The sequence below is a fragment of the Melanerpes formicivorus genome, unplaced genomic scaffold, assembly GCF_026170545.1.
Source record: "Melanerpes formicivorus ecotype bairdi unplaced genomic scaffold, bMelFor1.0.p_v2 SCAF_47, whole genome shotgun sequence".
NCBI lineage: Eukaryota > Metazoa > Chordata > Aves > Piciformes > Picidae > Melanerpes > Melanerpes formicivorus.
The window spans coordinates 3,246,247-3,265,605 of NW_027142399.1; the positions used below are offsets into that span (position 1 = coordinate 3,246,247).

Here is a 19,359-nt window from a genome sequence, read left to right on the forward strand (position 1 = left end):
CCTCCCTGGGCTCTTGAATGTGGTGCCTTGAGGTTAGAGCTATGGTGAAGGTGATGGGTGGCTGCACACTGGTGTGGGCAGTGCATGAAACAGCAGAGGCATGTGGCTGTGTGTGGTTTTGCACTGCCACATCTACCCAGGTGGCCAAGAGGGCCAATGGCATCCTGGCCTGCATCAGGAACAGTGTGGCCAGCAGGAGCAGGGAGGTCATTGTGCCCTGTGCTCAGCGCTGGTTAGGCCACACCTGGAGTCCTGTGTCCAGTTCTGGGCTTCTCAGTTAAGGAAAGATGTTGAGTTGCTGGAAGGTGTCCAGAGAAGGGCAACAAAGCTGGGGAGGGGTCTGGAGCACAGCCCTGTGAGGAGAGGCTGAGGGAGCTGGGGTTGCTTAGCCTGGAAAAGAGGAGGCTCAGGGGAGACCTTCTTGCTCTCTCCAACTCCCTGAAGGGAGGTTGTAGCCAGGAGGGGGTTGGTCTCTTCTCCCAGGCAAGCAGCACCAGAACAAGAGGACACAGTCTCAAGCTGTGCCAGGGGAGGTTTAGGCTGGAAGTGAGGAAATTCTTCATAGAGAGATTGGCCATTGGGATGTGCTGCCCAGGGAGGTGGCACCATCAGTGGAGGTATTTAGGAAGAGACTGGATGGGGTGCTTGGTGCCATGGTTTAGTTGATTAGATGGTGTTGGTTGATAGGTTGGACTTGGTGACCTCAAAGGTGTTTCCCAACCTGGTTTATTCTACATGGAGAAGGGAGTGGGTGGCCAGGATGAAGGAAGCTGTGCTAGCACTGGCATCTAGGTGTTCTCCTACCTTCTTTTGAGCAGAAGGTGAGAGGATGAGTGAGGGTGAGGCTTGGTGTGCCTAGGAGATGAGATGGTTGCTGGGCAGGGCTCACCATGGAGAGAGAGAGACCCTTGAGGTGAGAGGATCCCTTCAGCTAGTGCAGATTGGGCACATGGAAGCTCCTGGTGAGTTCCCCTGGATCTTTGCTCCAACAGCTTTGTTCCCTACCTGGAGCTGGTCACTTCCAGATGAAACCTTTCCCTTGTGGGTGTCTGCTTTACACTTCATGTTGGTTGTTTGGTTTGGTGTTTTTTACCCCTTGAGTCCTTTGTTTGGTTTGCAGCAGGAGAGCATGGGGAGATGCTTCCTGCCCCCCAGACCAACCCCAGAGTTAAAAGGCAAGAAGGCATCATGAAAGAGGATTAGTGGGAGAAGAGAAGGTTCAGCATCAGGATTAGTGGAAGAAGAGAAGGTTCAGCATCAGGATTAAGAGGCTTGTGTCATGCCCTTGATGGAGGGTTGGGTGACCAGGGCAGCACAAACAGCCTTGTTATTATCTTGTAACACCTCTGCTGTGCTCCTCCAAAAGCAGCTTAGTCCAAACAGGTCACTGCTGGGCTGAATGGCTCCAAAAACTGAAGTAAGTGTTGGGAGGAAAGAAGAATCCTCCCTGGCTCAAGGGGATGGCAATCCCCAGCCCTAGGGGAGACCCTTGGAAGAGTGAGCCCTGCCTCTTTTATTGTATTTCCTGCTGGAGCAGGGCTGGGAGGAGACTGGTGCTTCATGCTGCTGGTGGCTGTCAGGAAAAGGACCTTGAGGAGACAACAACCCACCACCACCTTGGCCACTAAACCATGTTCCCAAGTGCCATGGCCACAGGTTTCTTCAATACCTCCAGGGGTGGTGACTCCACCTCCCTGGGCACTCTGTTCCAAGCCTTGACCACTCCTAAAGAATTTTTTCCTAGCCTCCAACCTAACCCTCCCCTGGCACAATTTCAGGCCATTTCCTCTCTGCCACCTGATAGCAGGGAGATTCTGGGGTCCCACATGCAGTGGGCTATGATTTGGGGTCCTAAAGCTTTCAGGAGCATCTCCAGCATCTGGTGGGGAAGGTTGCCTTTCACTGGTGGTGATGTGGATCCTCCTGCACTGGAGTGAAGCTGCAAAGGTGGAGGTGATGTGCTCTGGGACCTGAAGCAGGGTCATTTGGCCAGCTTGTTATGGAGTCATAGAATCAATAAGGTTGGAAAAGACCTCGAAGATCATCAAGTCCAAGCTGTCACCCAACACCTCATCACTACTAAACCATGGCACCAAGTGCCATGTCCAATCCCCTCTTGAACACCTCCAGGGATGGGGACTCCACCACCTCCCTGGGCAGCACATTCCAGTGGCTAACAACTCTCTCTGGGAAGAACTTTCTCCTCACATCCAGCCTAAACTTCTCCTGGCAGCTTGAACTGGCTGCCATTAATGAGGAGCTTGGTGCAGAAGTGTCACCCTCCTGTGCTAGGGGCTTATTTGTCCTGCTTTTTTCCTTGCCTTGCTGTTGTCTGGGTAATGCTGAATCCCTTTCTCTCTCTCTCTGTGAGGATTTAGCCTTTTCCTTGAATAAATGCAAATCAGAGCAAATTCTGATCAGCTTGGCTAACAAGCTTAGAGGGATTTTGCTCTGAGCCTGAGCACATCAGGGATTCTTGGGTCACACAAATTACCTGTCCCCTAGTGCCCCATGGTTGAGTTGGGACTGATGGCTGTTGGGCCAAGAGTGGAGAGAGGAAAATGAGATTGTTGTGGCTGCAACTCCATTTGTGGAGCAGGTCCTAGGGTGTGGAACTGATCTCTTCTGTAGCAATCCTCTAGCCCAAAGGACTTCCATACAACCAGGAAGGTGACACAACCCATTGACTAGGCAGTGTGGTATTGATCAGGAAAGCCTGATCCACCTAAACCCATGCTAGGGACAGGCATGGGTGACCCTGAAGTAGGGTGAGAGCACAGAGCTGTTGGACTTGATGATCTTTGAGGTCTTTTCCAACCTTATTGATTCTATTCTATGATCCCACCTCTCCATGGTGGGTTCTGATGTGTGTTTGGGTGGGTTTAACTACCAGGAACCTCAGTCCTAGAGGCAGACTCAACTGATGCTGTGCTGGTTTGGGGTAGAACATTGGAGTCTTTGTCAAGCTCCTGTGCACGAAGCTCTGACTGTGCTGTTGGACAGCAGTGATGCAGAGGAACCTCTCCAGTGATGGTTTTGCTTTTTAGTGAATCCTGATCTGCTCCTGGAGCACCTTGATCATGAAATGAAACTCTATCTCTGCACTGCCCCACTCATCAGCAAGATATTGACCTTCAACTGAGTGGGCCTGCAGGAGCCAGGAGCTAAGGCACCACTCCCCTGCTGTTTATCTCTGCTTCCTGTCTATCAGCAGGCAGAAACACTGGAAGTGGTGGGTTTAAGGTTAAATATTCCCTCCTGCATAATTCAGCTAAGGAATTGATTGAGCTACTCGGAGCATGTGAATGCTGAGGTGTTTGGAAAGAATAGAGAACCTTTTGAGCTCCCAGATTGAGGTCAGAATGGGGTTAAAGGCTGAGAGAAGATCACTGAAAGGGAGAGATGGACATTGTCCCCTCTCCACAAGTCCTCTACTGCTGGCACATGTTGGGAACAAGTTCTTAGCCTGGAGGAAAAGGCCTTGGAAGCTTTTGGTGAAGGCAAGGTGTAATTTAAGGTATCTCCTTGCTGCAGCTGGAGGAAGGAGAAGCTTCTTGAGGCCATAGGGCAAGGTGCTGCTAGAAGAGCAGAAGCTCTTTGTAGCTCTTGGCCCATGGCAGCTGCATGCAAAACATTATTGTTATTGCTGAGAGCCTGGCTGGAGATTCATGGCTTAAAGAGGAGCTGAAACTGGCACTTTAAGCTCCACTAAAATCCACTGTTTCAGCTTAATGAGTGACTTGAGTTTCCAAACAATGCAATTGCCATTCAGAGGACAATTCTAGGCCACTTTTCTCCTCCAGAACTTAAAAACTTAGATACATTTTTAAATCTTAATGCATTCCTCCCCTCTCACACTGCTGTGGCTTAAATGACAAGCAGCAGCCTCTGGAACCCTCTCAGGTTTTGGGGCATGAAAAGCTCAGTGAATTATTCTATGAGATCAGTGAAGTCCAAAGGGGAAATCCTTGCTCCACCTGAGCACAGAATTCCATCCTTTTCCCCTGCACTGTACATACAGGAAGATTTCTGTGCAGCTCTCTTGAGCTGGGGATGCCAAACCCTACTTCTGTGTGAAGGTTTTCAAGGCCAGGATGGAGTCTTAAGCAAGCTGCTCTAGTGGAAGGTGTCCCTGACCAGGGGAGGGGATTGGAACTAAATAAGCTTTGAGGTTGGAGCAGATGGGTCTCTGAGTTCCCTTTCAACCTAAGCCTTTGTATGATCTTTAAGGTCCCTTCTAACCCCAAACCAGTCCATGACTCTATGAAGGGTCCAGGGTGTCACTTCATAGTCTCTTTGTTCTAATGGCATAATCTGCTCCACAGGCTTCAGGGTTTTTGTCTTCTCCTGTGGTGAGGGGGTTGAGGTCCTGAATATTCAGCAGACACACCAAAGGGGACACTCCTCATGCAGCACCTTCAGCGAGGGGCTCATTGCTAAGTGAGTACTTGGAATAGTGGAGAACTACTGAGCTGCAGGCAAAGCAAGGGTCTGGCTCTTCTCTGACGATCACAGAATGGTTTGGATTGGAAGATACCTTAAAGATCATCCACTTCCAACCCCCTGCTAGGGCAGGGACAACTCCCACCAGGCCAGGCTGCTCAAGGCTTTATCCAAGCTGGCCTCAAACATCTCCATGAAGGGAGCATCTGCAACCTCCCCGGGCAACCTGTTCCAGTGTCTCCCCACCCTCTCTCTGGGGATGGCTCTATGGTGGTTTGTGTTGTTTCTTTTCTGGGCTGAATGTTGTTGGTGACACAAGATTGGAGCAAATCAGCTGAGTCCAGTTACTCAGAACTGGAGCCAGACATGGACTATTTCACACTTGCGCCCTTGCAGCACCATTTGGATGGAGCTCTCAGATACTTGGCTGTATTGTGGATCAAGCTACAGAAAATGTGTTTTGTGCTTTTGCTCCTAGTTGTGGTGTGCCCCTGCCTGCCTCCTACCTCCTTATTCTGCAGGGTGATCACCAGGAGCAGGGCCGATCAGAGTGTGGGGCTGCAGGAGCGGGCAGCCTTCACTCTTTCAGCATGAAGCATCAACAACCACAGACCAGAGGTAAGAGAAAAATCCTCATGTTTTATTTTTCAGGCTTCTTCAGGTTAGTTAATGCTTTGAAAGGCAGCGAAGACTTGAATTTCCTCAAAGAGCAGGAGGGGGAGTGAACCTTGGCCATGAAGCAGGGAGCGGGGAGCAGGGGTTAGGGAATGGTATCTTCCCCCTGCTATCTTTACAGCAGGAGCAGTCAGGCTCTTGTGATGCTCTCTGTTGGCAGTTTTCAAGCTCTCTTTATTAGAATAAACCTTTATTAGAATAAACCAAACCAGGTTGGAAGAGACCTTCAAGATCATCGTGTCCAACCCATCAACCAATCCAACCCACCCAAACAGCTAACCCATGGCACCAAGCACCCCATCAAGTCTCCTCCTGAACACCTTCAATGACGGCGACTCCACCACCTCCCCGGGCAGCCCATTCCAATGGGCAATCACTCTCTCTGTATAGAACTTCTTCCTAACATCCAACCTGAACCTCCCCTGGCGCAGCCTGAGACTGTGTCCTCTTGTTCTGGTACTGGGTGCCTGGGAGAAGAGACCATCATCCGCCTGTCTACAACCTCCCTTCAGGTAGTTGTAGAGAGTGATAAGGTCACCCCTGAGTCTCCTCTTCTCCAGGCTAAGCAGCCCCAGCTCCCTCAGCCTCTCCTCATAGGGCTGTGTTCCAAACCCCTCACCAACTTTGTTGCTCTTCTCTGGACACCTTCCAGCAAGTCAACATCCTTCCGAAACTGAGGGGCCCAGAACTGAACACAGTACTCGAGGTGTGGCCTAACCAGTGCAGTGTACAGGGGCAGAATGACCTCCCTGCTCCTGCTGGCCACACTGTTCTGTGAATTCTTGCTCTCTCTTCATGGTTTTCATGCTTCTTTTTGGCTCCCTTCAGTTTCTGTGCTCCCTCTGTGTGGTAGGGGGGGGTTTGCTTTCTGTTTTTGCGGTCTCTAATTGCTGCTTTCAGGCAAGGGGTGGAGTTTTGCACTGTTCGGGCACAGACTCTTCGCAGGCTTTCATGCTTTCTCTTCAGGGTTGTTGCAGTGTTGATGTTTTTTTGCACTCTCTAGTTGCGGTATTCAGTCTCTCTGGTCTTGGGCTTCAGGTGTTTGAGAGGTTTTGTGCTTGATTCACAGGATTTAGGGTTTCTTGCCCTATTCGTGGCTTTCACCCTCTCTCTTCACATTCGTGTGCTCTCGATTCCCGCTTTTCAGGCCGGGTTTGTGCTCTCTCGTTGTGGGATTTGCGCTCGCTATTAGCATGTTTAGCAGGTGTGCACCGTTCACGCGGTGTGTGGTATTTGAGCTGGGCTTTCGTGGTATCGGAGGGTCGCGTGGGTTTAGCAGGCTTTGCGGTATTCACGGGGTTTGCACTATGCGGGGGGTTTAGTGGGATTTGTGGAATTCAGTGGGTTTAGTGGGGTGTGGCTGTATTGGCGGGGAGTGGCAGGGTGTGGCGGGGTGTGGTGGCATTGGTGGGGTGTGGCGGCATTGGCAGGGTGTAGCGTGTTTAGTGGTACTCGCAGGATTTGCACAGTTTAGCGGTATTTGTGGGGTTTAGCGGGGTTCAGGGGATTCAGTGGTATTTGCAGGGTTTAGCGGTATTCACGGGGTTCAGGGGGTTCAGCACCATTCGCGGGGTTCAGTGGGTTTATTGGTATTCACAGGGTTCAGCAGCATTCGCGGGGTCAGGCTTTAGCAGCATTCACAGGTGTTTGGCGGGATTCAGGGGGTTCAGTGGCATTCAGAGGGTTCAGTGGCATTCGCGGGGTTTAGCAGGGTTCAGCGGCATTCACGGGGTTCAGCGGTATTCACAAGTGTTTAGTGGTGTTTAGCGGCATTCGTGGGGTTCAGCAGTATTCACAGGTGATTCGCGGGGTTCAGGGGGTTCAGTGGCTTTCAGGGGGTTCAGGGGGTTCAGCAGCATTCACAGGTGTTCAGCGGCATTTGCGGGGTTCAGGGGGCTCAGCGGCATTTGCAGGGTTTAGCGGGGTTAGCGGTGTTCGCAGGTGTTCAGCGGTATTCGCAGGTGTTCAGCGGTGTTCAGGGGCATTCGCGGGGTTCAGGGGGTTAGCAGTATTCACAGGGTGTTCAGCGGCATTTGCGGGGCTCAGGGTGTTCAGCAGTATTCACGGGGTTTAGTGGGGTTCAGCGGCATTCGCGGGGTTCGGGGGTTCAGTGGCATTTGCAGGGTTTAGCGGGGTTAGCAGTATTCACAGGTGTTCAGCGGCATTTGCAGGGTTCAGTGTGTTCAGCGGCATTCACAGGTGTTTAGCGGTATTCGCGGGGTTCAGGGGGTTCAGCGGTGTTCAGCGGCATTCGTGCGTTTTCATGGCTTTGATCAGTTTTATCAGCACTCGCACTCTCTCTCTCCGCCCGGTGTGGTTTGCACGCTCTCCCTTTTCACACGATTCCCAACCCTTCTTCCGCTCTTTGAGCTCTCCCTTTTGCTGTTTTGGTGTAGTCTTCTCCCTTTATGCTCTTTTGGTGCAGTCTTTGTGCTCTCTTTTCACCCTTCACTCACCCACTTTTCACCTTCTCCTGCCCCTGCTCTTTCCTTTTGCAGCCTTGCACTCTCAGCGAGCACTCCCCAGGTGATGGAGGAGCTGAGAGGAGCAGCAGTGGCAGCACCGTGTGGGCAGGTCAGGCAGCAGCAGAGACGTATCACAAGCATACTGCAAACCCTCCCCAAGGTAATCACTTACCCAATATTGGCACAGAAACCCATCTCCCTGCCACGCTCACCCATCAAAACAGGCCAGCAGCAGCCCCAGGGAGGGGAGGGAGAAGGAACTGCTGCTCTTCCATCATCACAGCTCTTCTGGAGAACTCTGAAAGTTCCTGACACAGGATTAATAATGGCTTGAGCTGCATTTCTTAGCACTGCTGGCAGCTCATTTCATCCAGGGAGCTCCTGCTCACATCACCACCACCACCTGTCCTCACACCTGGCTGCTTCTACCCAGCACAATCCAACCAGGCTCTGGAGAAGCAACGTTCTGACAATGATGCCTAAGCATTAGACAAAGCTGACTTTATATCTGCTGTGCAAGGAGCCAGGACCCTGGAGAGAGGAGCTGCAGACAGTCACAGAAGGGTAGAGGTTGGAAGGGCCCGGCAGCGATTGAGTCCAACCCAGCTGCCAAAGCAAGAGCAGGTCACACAGCAACACATCCAGGCAGGTTTTGAAAGTCTTCAGAGAAGGAGACTCAAAACATCTCTGGGTAGGTCCAGGGCTCCAGCACCCTCTGAGCAAAGAAGTTTCTCTCCTCCTGTTGAGGTGGAAGTTCCTGTGCTCCACCCTGTACCCACTGTTCACTGGCCTGCTACTGGACAGCACCAAAAAGGGTCTGGCACCCAGGGCAGGGACTCAGCTGAAGCCATCAAGGAAAGCAACATTCTCTCAGCAAGATGTGAACCTGGGAACAACTTCTTGTGCTGGTCCAGTGTCAACATCCTGCTTCCTGTGAGGAGAAGGAACACAAAATCATGGTGTCATTTTGGGTGGAAAAGACCTGCAAGATCCTCAAGTCCCACCATTCCCTAACTCTGCCAAGGCTGGGGGTAAGCCATGTCCCTCAGCACCACCTTGCAGTGACTTGCAAGCACTTCCAGGGATGGTGATTCAACCACCTCCCTGGGCAGGAAGCCCTGACTCCTCCTGCAGTGGAGAAACAGATTTCAAGGCTGCTGCCTGCCAGCTCCCCAAGGCTTTCATCCTGTGCTGTTGCCAAGGATGGCAGGCAGGTGACCTGCACACAGTCCCAGCGAGACCTGAGAGCACAAACAGCTTTTTATCAGGGGCTGAGAAGCTGCTGCAGAGCTGGAGCTGGCACTCAGTGTGTGCTCAGCAGCAGCCCCTGGCAGGGGGGACGTGGGGTCAGCACAGACAAGATGCTCCCACTGCCTCTATAGCTGCAGAGATCAATGCTGCTTCCAGCAGCCCTTTGTGTTTCAAAGGCTTGACTGAGATTTTCACACTTCCAGACTGCTTCACACCAGCACTTAGCTCTGCTTGCCCTTGCTTTCCCTGCTGCACTCTTCACTCCTCTGCTTGCCAGTTACCTATTACTGGGTCCTATGGAAATAGCCTCTCTGCCTCACCACTGTTTGACCCTTGCTGCGCACACCCTACCAACTCTGCCATCCCAACAAAGCCACAAGCAAAGCTCTGATGCCAAACACCAAGTTAAAGCTGCTCTGGGGACCTGCACAAAGAAATTCCTGTCCTGGGTCATGACACCAACTGGACTTGGACACTGTCATAGATCCCTAGAATGGTTTGGGTTGGAAGGGACTTAAAGCTCATCCAGTTCCAACCCCCTCTGCAGTGGGTAGGGACACTTCTCACCAGCCCAGGTTGCTCAAGACCTCATCTAACCTGGCCATGAACACCTCCAGGGAAGAGGCATCCACAACCTCCCTGGGCAACCTGTTCCAGTGTCTCACCATCATCACTGGAAAGACTCTTCCTAATCTGCAGTCTAGCTCTGCCCTTAGGTCAAGGTTAAAGCTTAACCTTGATATGTGCAGCTTGCTATTAGACACACTCAGGCTTAAAACAGGTCTAAGGATGAGGTTTTCTGTGCTCCTCCACATTAAGGTTACCTTTGGCAGCAGCAACAGAGGGGAAGGCACCACATCACCATGTCTTTGAGCTCCTCTCCTCACAAGCACCTTCAATCTGTTCTCTCAGCCAGGGCTGCATGCAGAAAACAAGCTGCACAGGCATCTGAGGGCTGTTTTCCACATGAAAGACAAGAGAGGCTGGTGGAATAAATCCACCCACCTTCCACCCACCTCACATTGTGCAGGGAACGCTTTCCACCTACCTTACCTCACTGCACCCTTGGAGAAGAGAGATTAACAAACAGCTTTACAGCAAGAAAGGAGACAAAGGGACCCAGCTCTTCCCCCTCTGCCCAGAGGCACCCTTACCAACAGCCCTCACAAACATCCTTTTTCCTTAACCCAGCTCCTCTTGAAACAGAGGATTTGAGAGTTCTGAATCACTTTGGCAGCTCCCCATGACTCTCTGCAAGTCTTTTGGCACCCAAATACTCCACCATGCCTTAGACCATCTAATTTTAAGTCTCTTACCATGATGAACTGATCATAGAATTGTTCCAGTTGGAAGAGACTCCTTGGCACTGGTCTCCGTTTGGACATTGAGCTGTTGACTACAGCTCTGTGACAAGAGAGAATAGATTGGAGCTTGGGGAGGGCAGATTTAAACTGGAGATCAGGAAGAAATTCTTTCCAGTGAGAGTGAGGAGACACTGGAACAGGTTGCCCAGGCAGGTTGTGGATGCCCCCTCCCTGCAGGTGTTCAAGGGCAGCTTGGATGAGGCCTTGAACAACCTGGTCCAGTGGGAAGTGCCCCTGCCCATGGCAGGAGGGTTGGGACTAGGACCCTTCCACCCCAAACCGTTCCAGGAATCTATCAAGCCCAACCTTCGACCCAACACCACCATGGCTATTAAACCATGTCCCAGAGTGCCACATCCACACTTCCATTAGCAATTAAATCTGGGCTGCAGCCACCTTGGTCTGCAACAGACTCTGCACAAGAGGAATCATTAAGGCTGGAAAAGACCTCTAGGGCCCATCAAGTGCCAACACCACCATGCCCTAAAGGTCTGAGCCTTTTTTGAACACCTCCAGGGATGGGGACTTCACCACCTCCCTGGGCAGCCTATTCCAGTGCCTGATGTTTCCTCAACAGCCCTGTGGCCTCTCAGCTCAGATATCACAGGGCTGGTACAAGCAACACCTGGCAGATGTTTTAGCACTGATCCTGAAGCCAGCACTCCCAACCATTACATTTCAGGAGCTGCAGTCAAAATCCATCACAAAGAATTGATCCCAAGTGCTTGGCAGCCCTGGGCCCAAGCATGGAACTAATAGACTTTGATTCCAGGCTGATGTATTTATTTTGTAGGACTAATGGAATTTATTGAAGGGGATGAGGGCCCAAAAAAATAATGACTAAATCTAATCCTCCAATTCAATTCTGGGATCCAACCCTACACAGGCTCTGTAATTTGTTTCTCTTTCAGGTCACCCTACCTGAGGGTTGCCAGAGTCCAAGAAACAGCTGTGGCTTGAAGATTTGCTCATTTAAATTACATTTAGAGCCAAAAAAAAAAAAGGAAGGGGGGGAAAAAAAATCCCAGCCCTTTCCCAAGTAGTTGTGACAAGCCAACAGAAGGCAGTTTCTAGGACAGCATCTGTTCCTCCCTGCAGAGCCTTGAATAATTGAAGCAGGAGCTGGAGGTTCCAGTGGAACCAAGGAGGCTGTGTTTAAGGAGAAACAGGACACACCATTGTTTCCTATTCAAACCCCCTAAGCCTTCATGTTCCCTCCTCCCTCCTTCTCCACTTCTTCACTCAGACCTACTGGGAGCTGCTCAGAGGGATGCAAAGGAAGATTAATTCTGGCTCTTGGCCTCCTAGACCAGCGTTCAAACGGCAGTGGCTGCTGGGTCGTTTCACTGAGACAGGAGAGAGATTTGTGTTTGAGGTCACACTTCAAAGGAGGAAAAAAGAAGAAGGATGACATCCAGGAGCAGAGACAGCTGCCAGCTTTACAGGCTGTTAAGTTTTAGGTGTTCTGGATGAGAAAGTTAAAGCAAACAGCCAAGTGATTTCCCTTTGTAGAACAAAAACTTTGGGAGGTGACAATAAATGTTAGCCAGATCCTGTCCCAGGCTCTTATGTCCCCACACAATGCCTCTGGTTAGAAAACACCTTGAAGATCATCCAGCCCAACCCTTCTCTAACTCTAGCAAGGCTGGGGCTGAGCTATGTCTCTCAGCACCACATTTCTGCCTCTGAAACACCTCCAGGGATGAGGATTCAACCACCTCCCTGGGCAGCCTGCTCCACTGAATCCTTTTCAGTAGTTTCTTTTGACATCTAACTTATACCTCACCTGCTGCAAGCTGAGACCATTTCTTCTCAGCCTGTCACTGGTTACCAGGGAGAAGAGACCAACCCCACCTGGCTCCCAACTCCTTTCAGGCAGTTGTAGGGAGCAAGGTCTCCCCTCAAGGTATTTCAGACCTGGTTATTCACAAGCAGCCGCAATCAAGGAAACTACATCTTGAGGTCTCCCTTTTTCTGTGCCCTCCAAGATTTCCTGCAGGCCTTTCTTCCATCCACCACTGTTCCTAAGGCTTGCAGGCAGTGCAGCTGAGCACAAAGCCAGCACAATGCCTGTGCTGCCCAAATCTGCTTTCCCACCTCCTGGATCTGTTCCTACCGGTCGTGAGGAAGTGCAGGTGGAGAGCAGAGCAGCAGGAACAGCTTGCTACTGCAGAGAGCTTTGGCTCTGCTTGCTCTCAGGAGCTGTGCCAATGGCTGCCTTGACTCCAGGAGCAGCTCTGGTCTTTTTAACCACCACAGAACCATTCCCAGCAAACAGCCAGGTGGCAACCAGTAGCACAGCTCTAACTGACCTGTACTCCAGGGTCTAACTGATGTGATGTCATCCAGAAGTCCCAGCCGTGGGTTAGAATCTTGCCTCCTTCTTTCCACAAAGGTCAGCAGGAGCTGGAAGCACTACAAAAACTTCAGGCATGGTTATGCACACTCAAAACCAGGCTGGGAGAAGTGGAGCTGTTCAGCCTGGAGAAGAGAAGGCTCCAGGGAGACCACAGAGCTACATTTCAGTATCTGAAGGGAACCTACAGGAAGACTGGGGAGGGAATGTTCTAGAGGGGCCTGTGGTGGTAGGATGAGGGGCAGTGGGTTGTAAACAGAGCAGGGCAGATTTAAGTTGGACAGCAGAAGGAAGTTCTGCACAGTGAAGGTGGTGAAACACTGGAACGGGTTGCCCAGGGATGTGGAGACATTCAGGGTCCCTGGAGCCATGCAGGATCAGACTTGCTGTATCCCTGGGCAGCCTGCTCCAGCTGGAGGTGTCCCTGCTGAGTGCAGGGGAGTGGACAAGATGACCTTTGAGGATCCATAGTTTCATTCAGGGTTGGAAGGGACCACAAGGATCATCTAGTTCCAACCCCCCTGCCATGGGCAGGGACACCCCACACTAGATCAGCCTGGCCACAGCCTCATCCAGCCTGCTCTTAAACACCTCCAGGGATGGGGCCTCGACCACCTCCCTGGACAACACATTCCAGGGTTTCACCACTCTCATGGGGAAGAACTTCCTCCTCACCTCCAGCCTGAATCTCCCCACCTCCAGCTTCATTCCATTCCCCCTAGTCCTATCACAACCTGAGATCCTGAGCAGTCCTTCCCCAGCCTTCTTGGAGCCCCCTTCAGATACTGGAAGGCCACAATTAGGTCACCTGGGAGCCTTCTCTTCTGCAGACTGAACAGCCCCAACTCCTTCAGTCTGTCCTCATAGGAGAGGTGCTCCAGCCCTCAATCCCTTCCAACCCAATGCAAATCTGGAAGTGTTCCCTTCTCTCTGACAGACAAGAAAGTGGGGCGAGGTCTGGGCAGCCTTGGCCATGGTGGGAGGGGAGAGAAACTTCAGGGAGCTGGTGAATAAAGAGCAGCAACAACCTGGAAGTTAAAGTGTTTATTGATGTGTTTAAACTTTGTACATTCCCCACAGACCACACTAAGGAGTTTGCAGGTAAATCTGTGCATAGTGGGAAGAGACACGGAAGGGAGGGGGGAGGGGGGGGGGAAAGAAAAACCAACCTCAAAACAAAGCAAAATGAAAATAAAGTCACAGGGAGGGGAGGGGAAATAATAGAAAAAATACACCACAGGTTACCAGAACCTCCAGATTTAAAACAGCTGTGAGCATTAACACCAACTATACAAGCATTACAAAGACATGATGGTGAGTGAACAACACCCCTTTTGTTCTCTTCTGTTTGGGAGGGGGCCTATGCATCCCGTGCCCCTTCAAGCAGGCAGCATCTCCTCCTCCCCTTGTCCCCACCTTTCCCTCCCTGCTTCAAGCCAACTCCACCCTCAGCCAGCTCCCAAGGTCCTGATTATTGCAGTGATTTGTCATTGCTGGGCAAACACCCAAAGGGCCAAAGCCTCATCCCGAGGGAGGCTGAGGCTGCGAGCCCTGCATCCCTTCACTACTTACCAGGATGGTGAGGCAGGAGAGCTGGGGAGGGTGAGAAAGCAGTAGCAAGGAGGGGGCTGCTAAAGCCAGGTGAGGGCTGAAGGAAACCGCTTCAGCAACGGAAGATTTGAATCCCAGACCAGGAACTCCCACCTCTAGAGCAGAACTGCATGTGGCAGGGGTCTGTGCAGCCTCCCCAGGGGTCTGTGCAGCCCCCCCAGGCTGCACAAACCATGTCCTACCATTCCACTAGGAAGAACTAGAAAACAGAGCTGCTAGAAGCCTTTTAACTCCTTGCCTCCAGGGAGTCTTGATTCCTAGAGCCCACACTGCTGAGCAGCAGGGTGCACACCACTGGCATATGAGGATGGGGTGGATTCTTTTGCTCTATTTTTCATCTCTCTATCTATTTTACTCTCTTTTTTTGTGTGTGTGTGTGTGTTTGTTTCTCCTCTCATCCCAAGGATTTGGTAGTTACCATTCCCAACTGCTTCCTTATGCTGTCATAGCTCTTATCCCTAAATAATTAATCTCTTTGCAGCTCCCAGTGAAATTCACTTGAAGACAAAACCAAAAGCAAACAAAAAGAAAGGGGAGGGGGGGGAGGAAAAAAAAAAACCCAAACCTGCTTTATATATAAAAGCCAAAAATGACTAAAGAGCCACAACTGCCACCTTGGTTTTTTCCTCTCTCTCTCTCTCCCAAGGCTGGGCTGGTACAAATGCCCCTCACTATACAGGTGGAAATAAAAATCAACATCTCCCATGTTATATATATTTATATATATATATATATCTATAGAGCTTGCATCAAGACAACAGCACAACAGAACTGGTTGGGTTTTGCCTTCTTCCAGATCCTTAAGAAAGGAGGGAGGGGGAAAAAAAAAACCAAACCAACGAGGAAGGAGGGGGGAAAAAAAAAACCCAACAAAGAAACCCCAAAAAACCTACATCTCCAACATCTGCAATAAATCCTTTTTTGTTTTGTGTGTTGTGTTTTTTTTTCTCCCCCCCCCCATTTAAGGAGGTTTATATTTCATCATATCCTTATATTAGCATTTCTTCACCCATTTGAAAAGAATGGAACTTGCAACTCTACAGTAGTAATAATTATAAGTCTTAATGATCCAGGAGTTCTGAATGGAAGATGAAGTCCTCTTGAAGCAACTGTTGGTCAGTAGTTGATCCAAAATGCTGGACCCCTTTGGCCCTCCTGCCCTGGCTCCTCTCTCCCACTCAGGGCTGTGGTAGCTTCAGCTCTTTTTAGATCTGCATCTGCTCCAGGTATTTGTAGGTGGGGTTCTCGTAGCCGTGGTTCTGCATCTTGCTCAGATGCCGCTCCTCCGGGGTGAGCATGGGGTCAACCTGTGGGGAGAGCAAGGCTGCTGAAAGGGGGCACTGCCCAAAAATCACACAATGGACCCAATCCAAGCCCCCTCTTAAAGCAGGGTCACCCACAGCAGCTCGTCCAGCATCACAATGGCCAGGCAGGTTTGAAAGCTCTCCAGAGAGGGAGACTCCACAACCTCTCCAGGCAGCCTGCTGCAGGGCTCAGCACCCTCACAACACAGAAGCTTCTCCTCCTGTACAGTGGAACCTCCTGGGTTCCAGTTTGTGCCCAATGCCCCTTGTCCTGTCACTGGGTAGAATGGAATAGGAATAGGATTAACCAGGCTGGAAGAGACCTTTGAGATCATCCAGTCCAACCTATCACCCAACACCATCTAATCAACTAAACCATGGCACCAAGCACCCCACCCAGTCTCTTCCTAAACACCTCCAGTGATGGTGACTCCACCACCTCCCTGGACAGCACATTCCAGTGGCCAATTACTCTTTCTATGAAGAACTTCTTCCTAACACCCAGCCTAAACCTCCCCTGGCACAGTTTGAGTCTGTGTCTTCTTGTTCTGGAGCTGGCCACCCAGGAGAAGAGACCAACCCCCACCTGGCTACAACCTCCCTTCAGGGAGTTGGAGAGAGCAAGAAGGTCTCCCCTGAGCCTCCTCTTCTCCAGGCTAAGCAACCCCAGCTCCCTCAGCCTCTCCTCACAGGGCTGTGCTCCAGACCCCTCCCCAGCTTTGTTGCCCTTCTCTGGACACCTTCCAGCATCTCAACATCTTTCCTAAACTGAGGAGCCCAGAACTGGACACAGGACTCAAGGTGTGACCTAACCAGTGCTGAGTACAGGGGCTCAGCCCCACCCTCTTGCCCCACCATCCTTCAGCTCTTGCTCCAGGCTGTTCTTCTCCAGGGCTCTCAGCCTCTCCTTGTAAGTGAGGTGCTCCAGGCCCCTCAGCATCCTCCTGGCTCTTCACTGGACACTCTCCAGTAGTTCCCTGTCCCTCTTGCACTGGGGAGCCCAGAACTGAACATAATACTCCAGGTGTAGCCTCAGTGGGGCTGAGTTGAGGTGGAGGAGAACCTCCCTTGACTGCTGGCCAGGTTTATTTCACAGTTAAACAGACACATGCTGGATAAACACTGTGGCAAGCAGGACTGAGGGGAAAAGGTAAACCACAGAAATAGTTTGCTTAACATAATTTGAGTTCTCTCACCTGCTGCCTGCCCTTGCCCTCTTTCCCAGAGCTGTAGCATGGCTGGGGTTGGAAGGCACCTCCTGAGAGGCAGGGTCACCCAGGGCAGGCAGCCCAGGATCCCAGGGCCCAGGCTTTAAGAATGCTCTCCACAAACCTCCGAGAAGTTTGCTCAGGTTACAAACCTGGGCTCTGCTGCTCTCACTGAGGAGGTCATCACAATGTCACACACTGGCTGGGCAAAGAGGAGAAGCAGCTTTCTCCAGGCTCCATTAAGTTGGAAACATGCATGTGGGGAGCAGAAGGAAGGAGGAGAAGCTGCTCCTCAGCCAGCAGCCCTTGGTGCTGCCTTAATAGCTGAGCCATTAGCTGGGAGGACAAATTACTGTGGATTGGGTGACTTACTCCTTGGCTAAAGATATCTCCTGAAAAGCTCATTTGCTGCTAAATCCTATCCTGAGCCAGACAGGGAAGCCTAATTGAATTCCTTGTGCTGAGCAAATACACATGTGGTGTGGCAGCTCCCAGCATGGCACACTGGGGCCTGACACCTGAGTGATATTGATACAGGAATGAGGATCCATAGAATGGGTTGGGTTGGAAGGGACCTTTAAAGATCATCCAGTTCCAACCTCCCTGCATGGGCAGGGCCACCTCCCACCAAGCCCAGGCTGCTCAAGGCCTCACCCAACCTGGCCTTGAACACCTCCAGGGAGAGGGCATCTACAACCTCCCTGGGCAACCTGTGCCAGTGTCTCCCCACCCTCACTGCAAAGAATTTCTTCCTACTCTCCAGCCCTCCTCATGCTTCAATCCATTCCCTCTTGTCCTACCAGTACAAGATGTCAGCATCTACAGTGTTAAGCCCCACCTAGGTAGGAGCAAAGCTGCTGATGGCTTTGGCAGCTCCTGCCATCCTCACCCCCCACACACACCCCACGTGATTCCAGGCTGCCTATTTCCATCATGGGCTGTGTGTGGAGCAGGAGTTGTTGTTTCTCACCTCCACAATTCCATGGCTGATGGTCCCATACTGCCTCTTCCTCAGCATCACCAAGCTGATGACTATGACAGTAGCTATGGCAACAGCAATCACCAACAGACCAATCAGGGCACTGCTGCTGAAGCTGAAGTCATCCCGGAGGGAGTTGTCATTATCCTGGAGGGAAGAAAACAACAGAGAAGGTAGAGGAAGAGCAGGAGGTGCCCTGCTAAATGAGAACCTAAAAGGTGGCCACCAAGGCGGTCTTCAACAGCCTGTGGTATCAAGACACAAAATCGTTCAGGCTGGCAAGAACCTCTAAGATCAGCAAGTTCAACCATTAACCAAGCCTGCTGCTAAACCATACCCCTCAGCATCCCATCTAGGTGGCTTTTGAAGCCCCCTCCCAGGGATGGGGACTTCACCACTTCCCTGGGCAGCCTGTTCCAAGGCTTAATAACCCTTTCAGGGAAGAAATTGTCCCTCATGCCCAACCTAAACCTCCCCTGGCACAGCTTGAGGCCATTTCCTACCACTTGTTATTAGGGAGAAGAGACCAATCCCACCTCACTCCAACCTCCTTTTGGAGAGTTGCAGAGTGCCAGGAGGTCTCCTTTGCTCCAGGCTCAACCCCCCAAGCTGCTCCTCACCAGCCCTCTTCTCCAGACCTTTCTCCAGCTCCACCCACAGAGTCAACCAGCACCCGCTGCATGTTGACAGCTTCATGCAGAAAGGCTCTACTTTGTTACACTCTGCTGGGCCTCCCAAAGCAGAGCTGAGGCACCAACCCCCAAATTCCTCAGCCCAGGGAATGCAGCTGTAGGAGTGGTCTGGGTTGAGCAGCCCCACACCTACCGGCTCGTCCACCAGGCCCCCGACACGCTCCGCGTTGAAAATCATCTCCTTCACGTCCAGGGTTTCATCAATCACCTGCAAGCAGCCACCAAAACAGTTCATGGAAGGAGCCACACAAAGCACAAGGGAGAAGGGAGATGAATAGAATAAACCAGGTTGGAAGAGACCTTCAAGATCATCAAGTCCAACCTATCATCCAACACCACCTAATCAACTAACCCATGGCACCAAGCACCCTGTCAAGTCTCCTCCTGAACACCTCCACTGATGGGGACTCCACCACCTCCCCAGGCAGCCCATTCCAATGGGCAATCACTCTCTCTGTGTAAAACTTCCTCCTGACCTCCAGCCTGAACCTCCCCTGGTGCAGCCTGAGACTGTGTCCTCTTGTTCTGGTGCTGGCTGCCTGGGAGAAGAGACCAACCTCTGCCTGGCTACAACCTCCCTGCAGGGAGTTGGAGAGAGCAAGAAGGTCTCCCCTGAGCCTCCTCTTCTCCAGGCTAAGCAGCCCCAGCTCCCTCAGCCTCTCCTCACAGGGCTGTGTTCCAAGCCCCTCACCAACTTTGTTGCCCTTCTCTGGACACCTTCCAGCACGTCAACCTCCTTCCTAAACTGAGGAGCCCAGAACTGGACACAGGACTCAAGGTGTGGCCTAACCAGTGCAGTGTACAGGGGCAGAATGACCTCCCTGCTCCTGCTGGCCACACTGCTCCTAATGCAGGCCAGGATGCCATTGGCCCTCTTGGCTGCCTGGGCACACTGCAGGCTCATGTTCAGCCCACCATCAAGCAGCACCCCCAGGTACCTCTCTGCCTGGCCACTCTGACCCCAGCCTGTAGCACTGCTCAGGCAAGAGGGCTGGACTGGATGACCTTTGG

General features: G+C 51.7%; 1 protein-coding gene across 4 annotated transcripts in view; it reads right to left on the reverse strand.

The window, feature by feature from the left end:
* Nucleotides 1-13,583: 13,583 nt before the first annotated feature.
* The window catches only part of APLP2 (amyloid beta precursor like protein 2), a 75,130-nt gene continuing 69,354 nt past the window's right edge, over nucleotides 13,584-19,359 (reverse strand). For all 4 annotated transcript variants that reach the window (XM_068160024.1, XM_068160026.1, XM_068160025.1 and 1 more), the window contains 3 exons: nucleotides 18,482-18,556; nucleotides 17,648-17,803; nucleotides 13,584-15,472 (listed from right to left, as the gene is read on the reverse strand). In XM_068160024.1, the coding sequence (XP_068016125.1) occupies nucleotides 15,371-15,472; nucleotides 17,648-17,803; nucleotides 18,482-18,556 (333 nt within the window). In that variant the 3' untranslated portion in view covers nucleotides 13,584-15,370. The remainder of the gene's footprint in view (nucleotides 15,473-17,647; nucleotides 17,804-18,481; nucleotides 18,557-19,359) is intronic.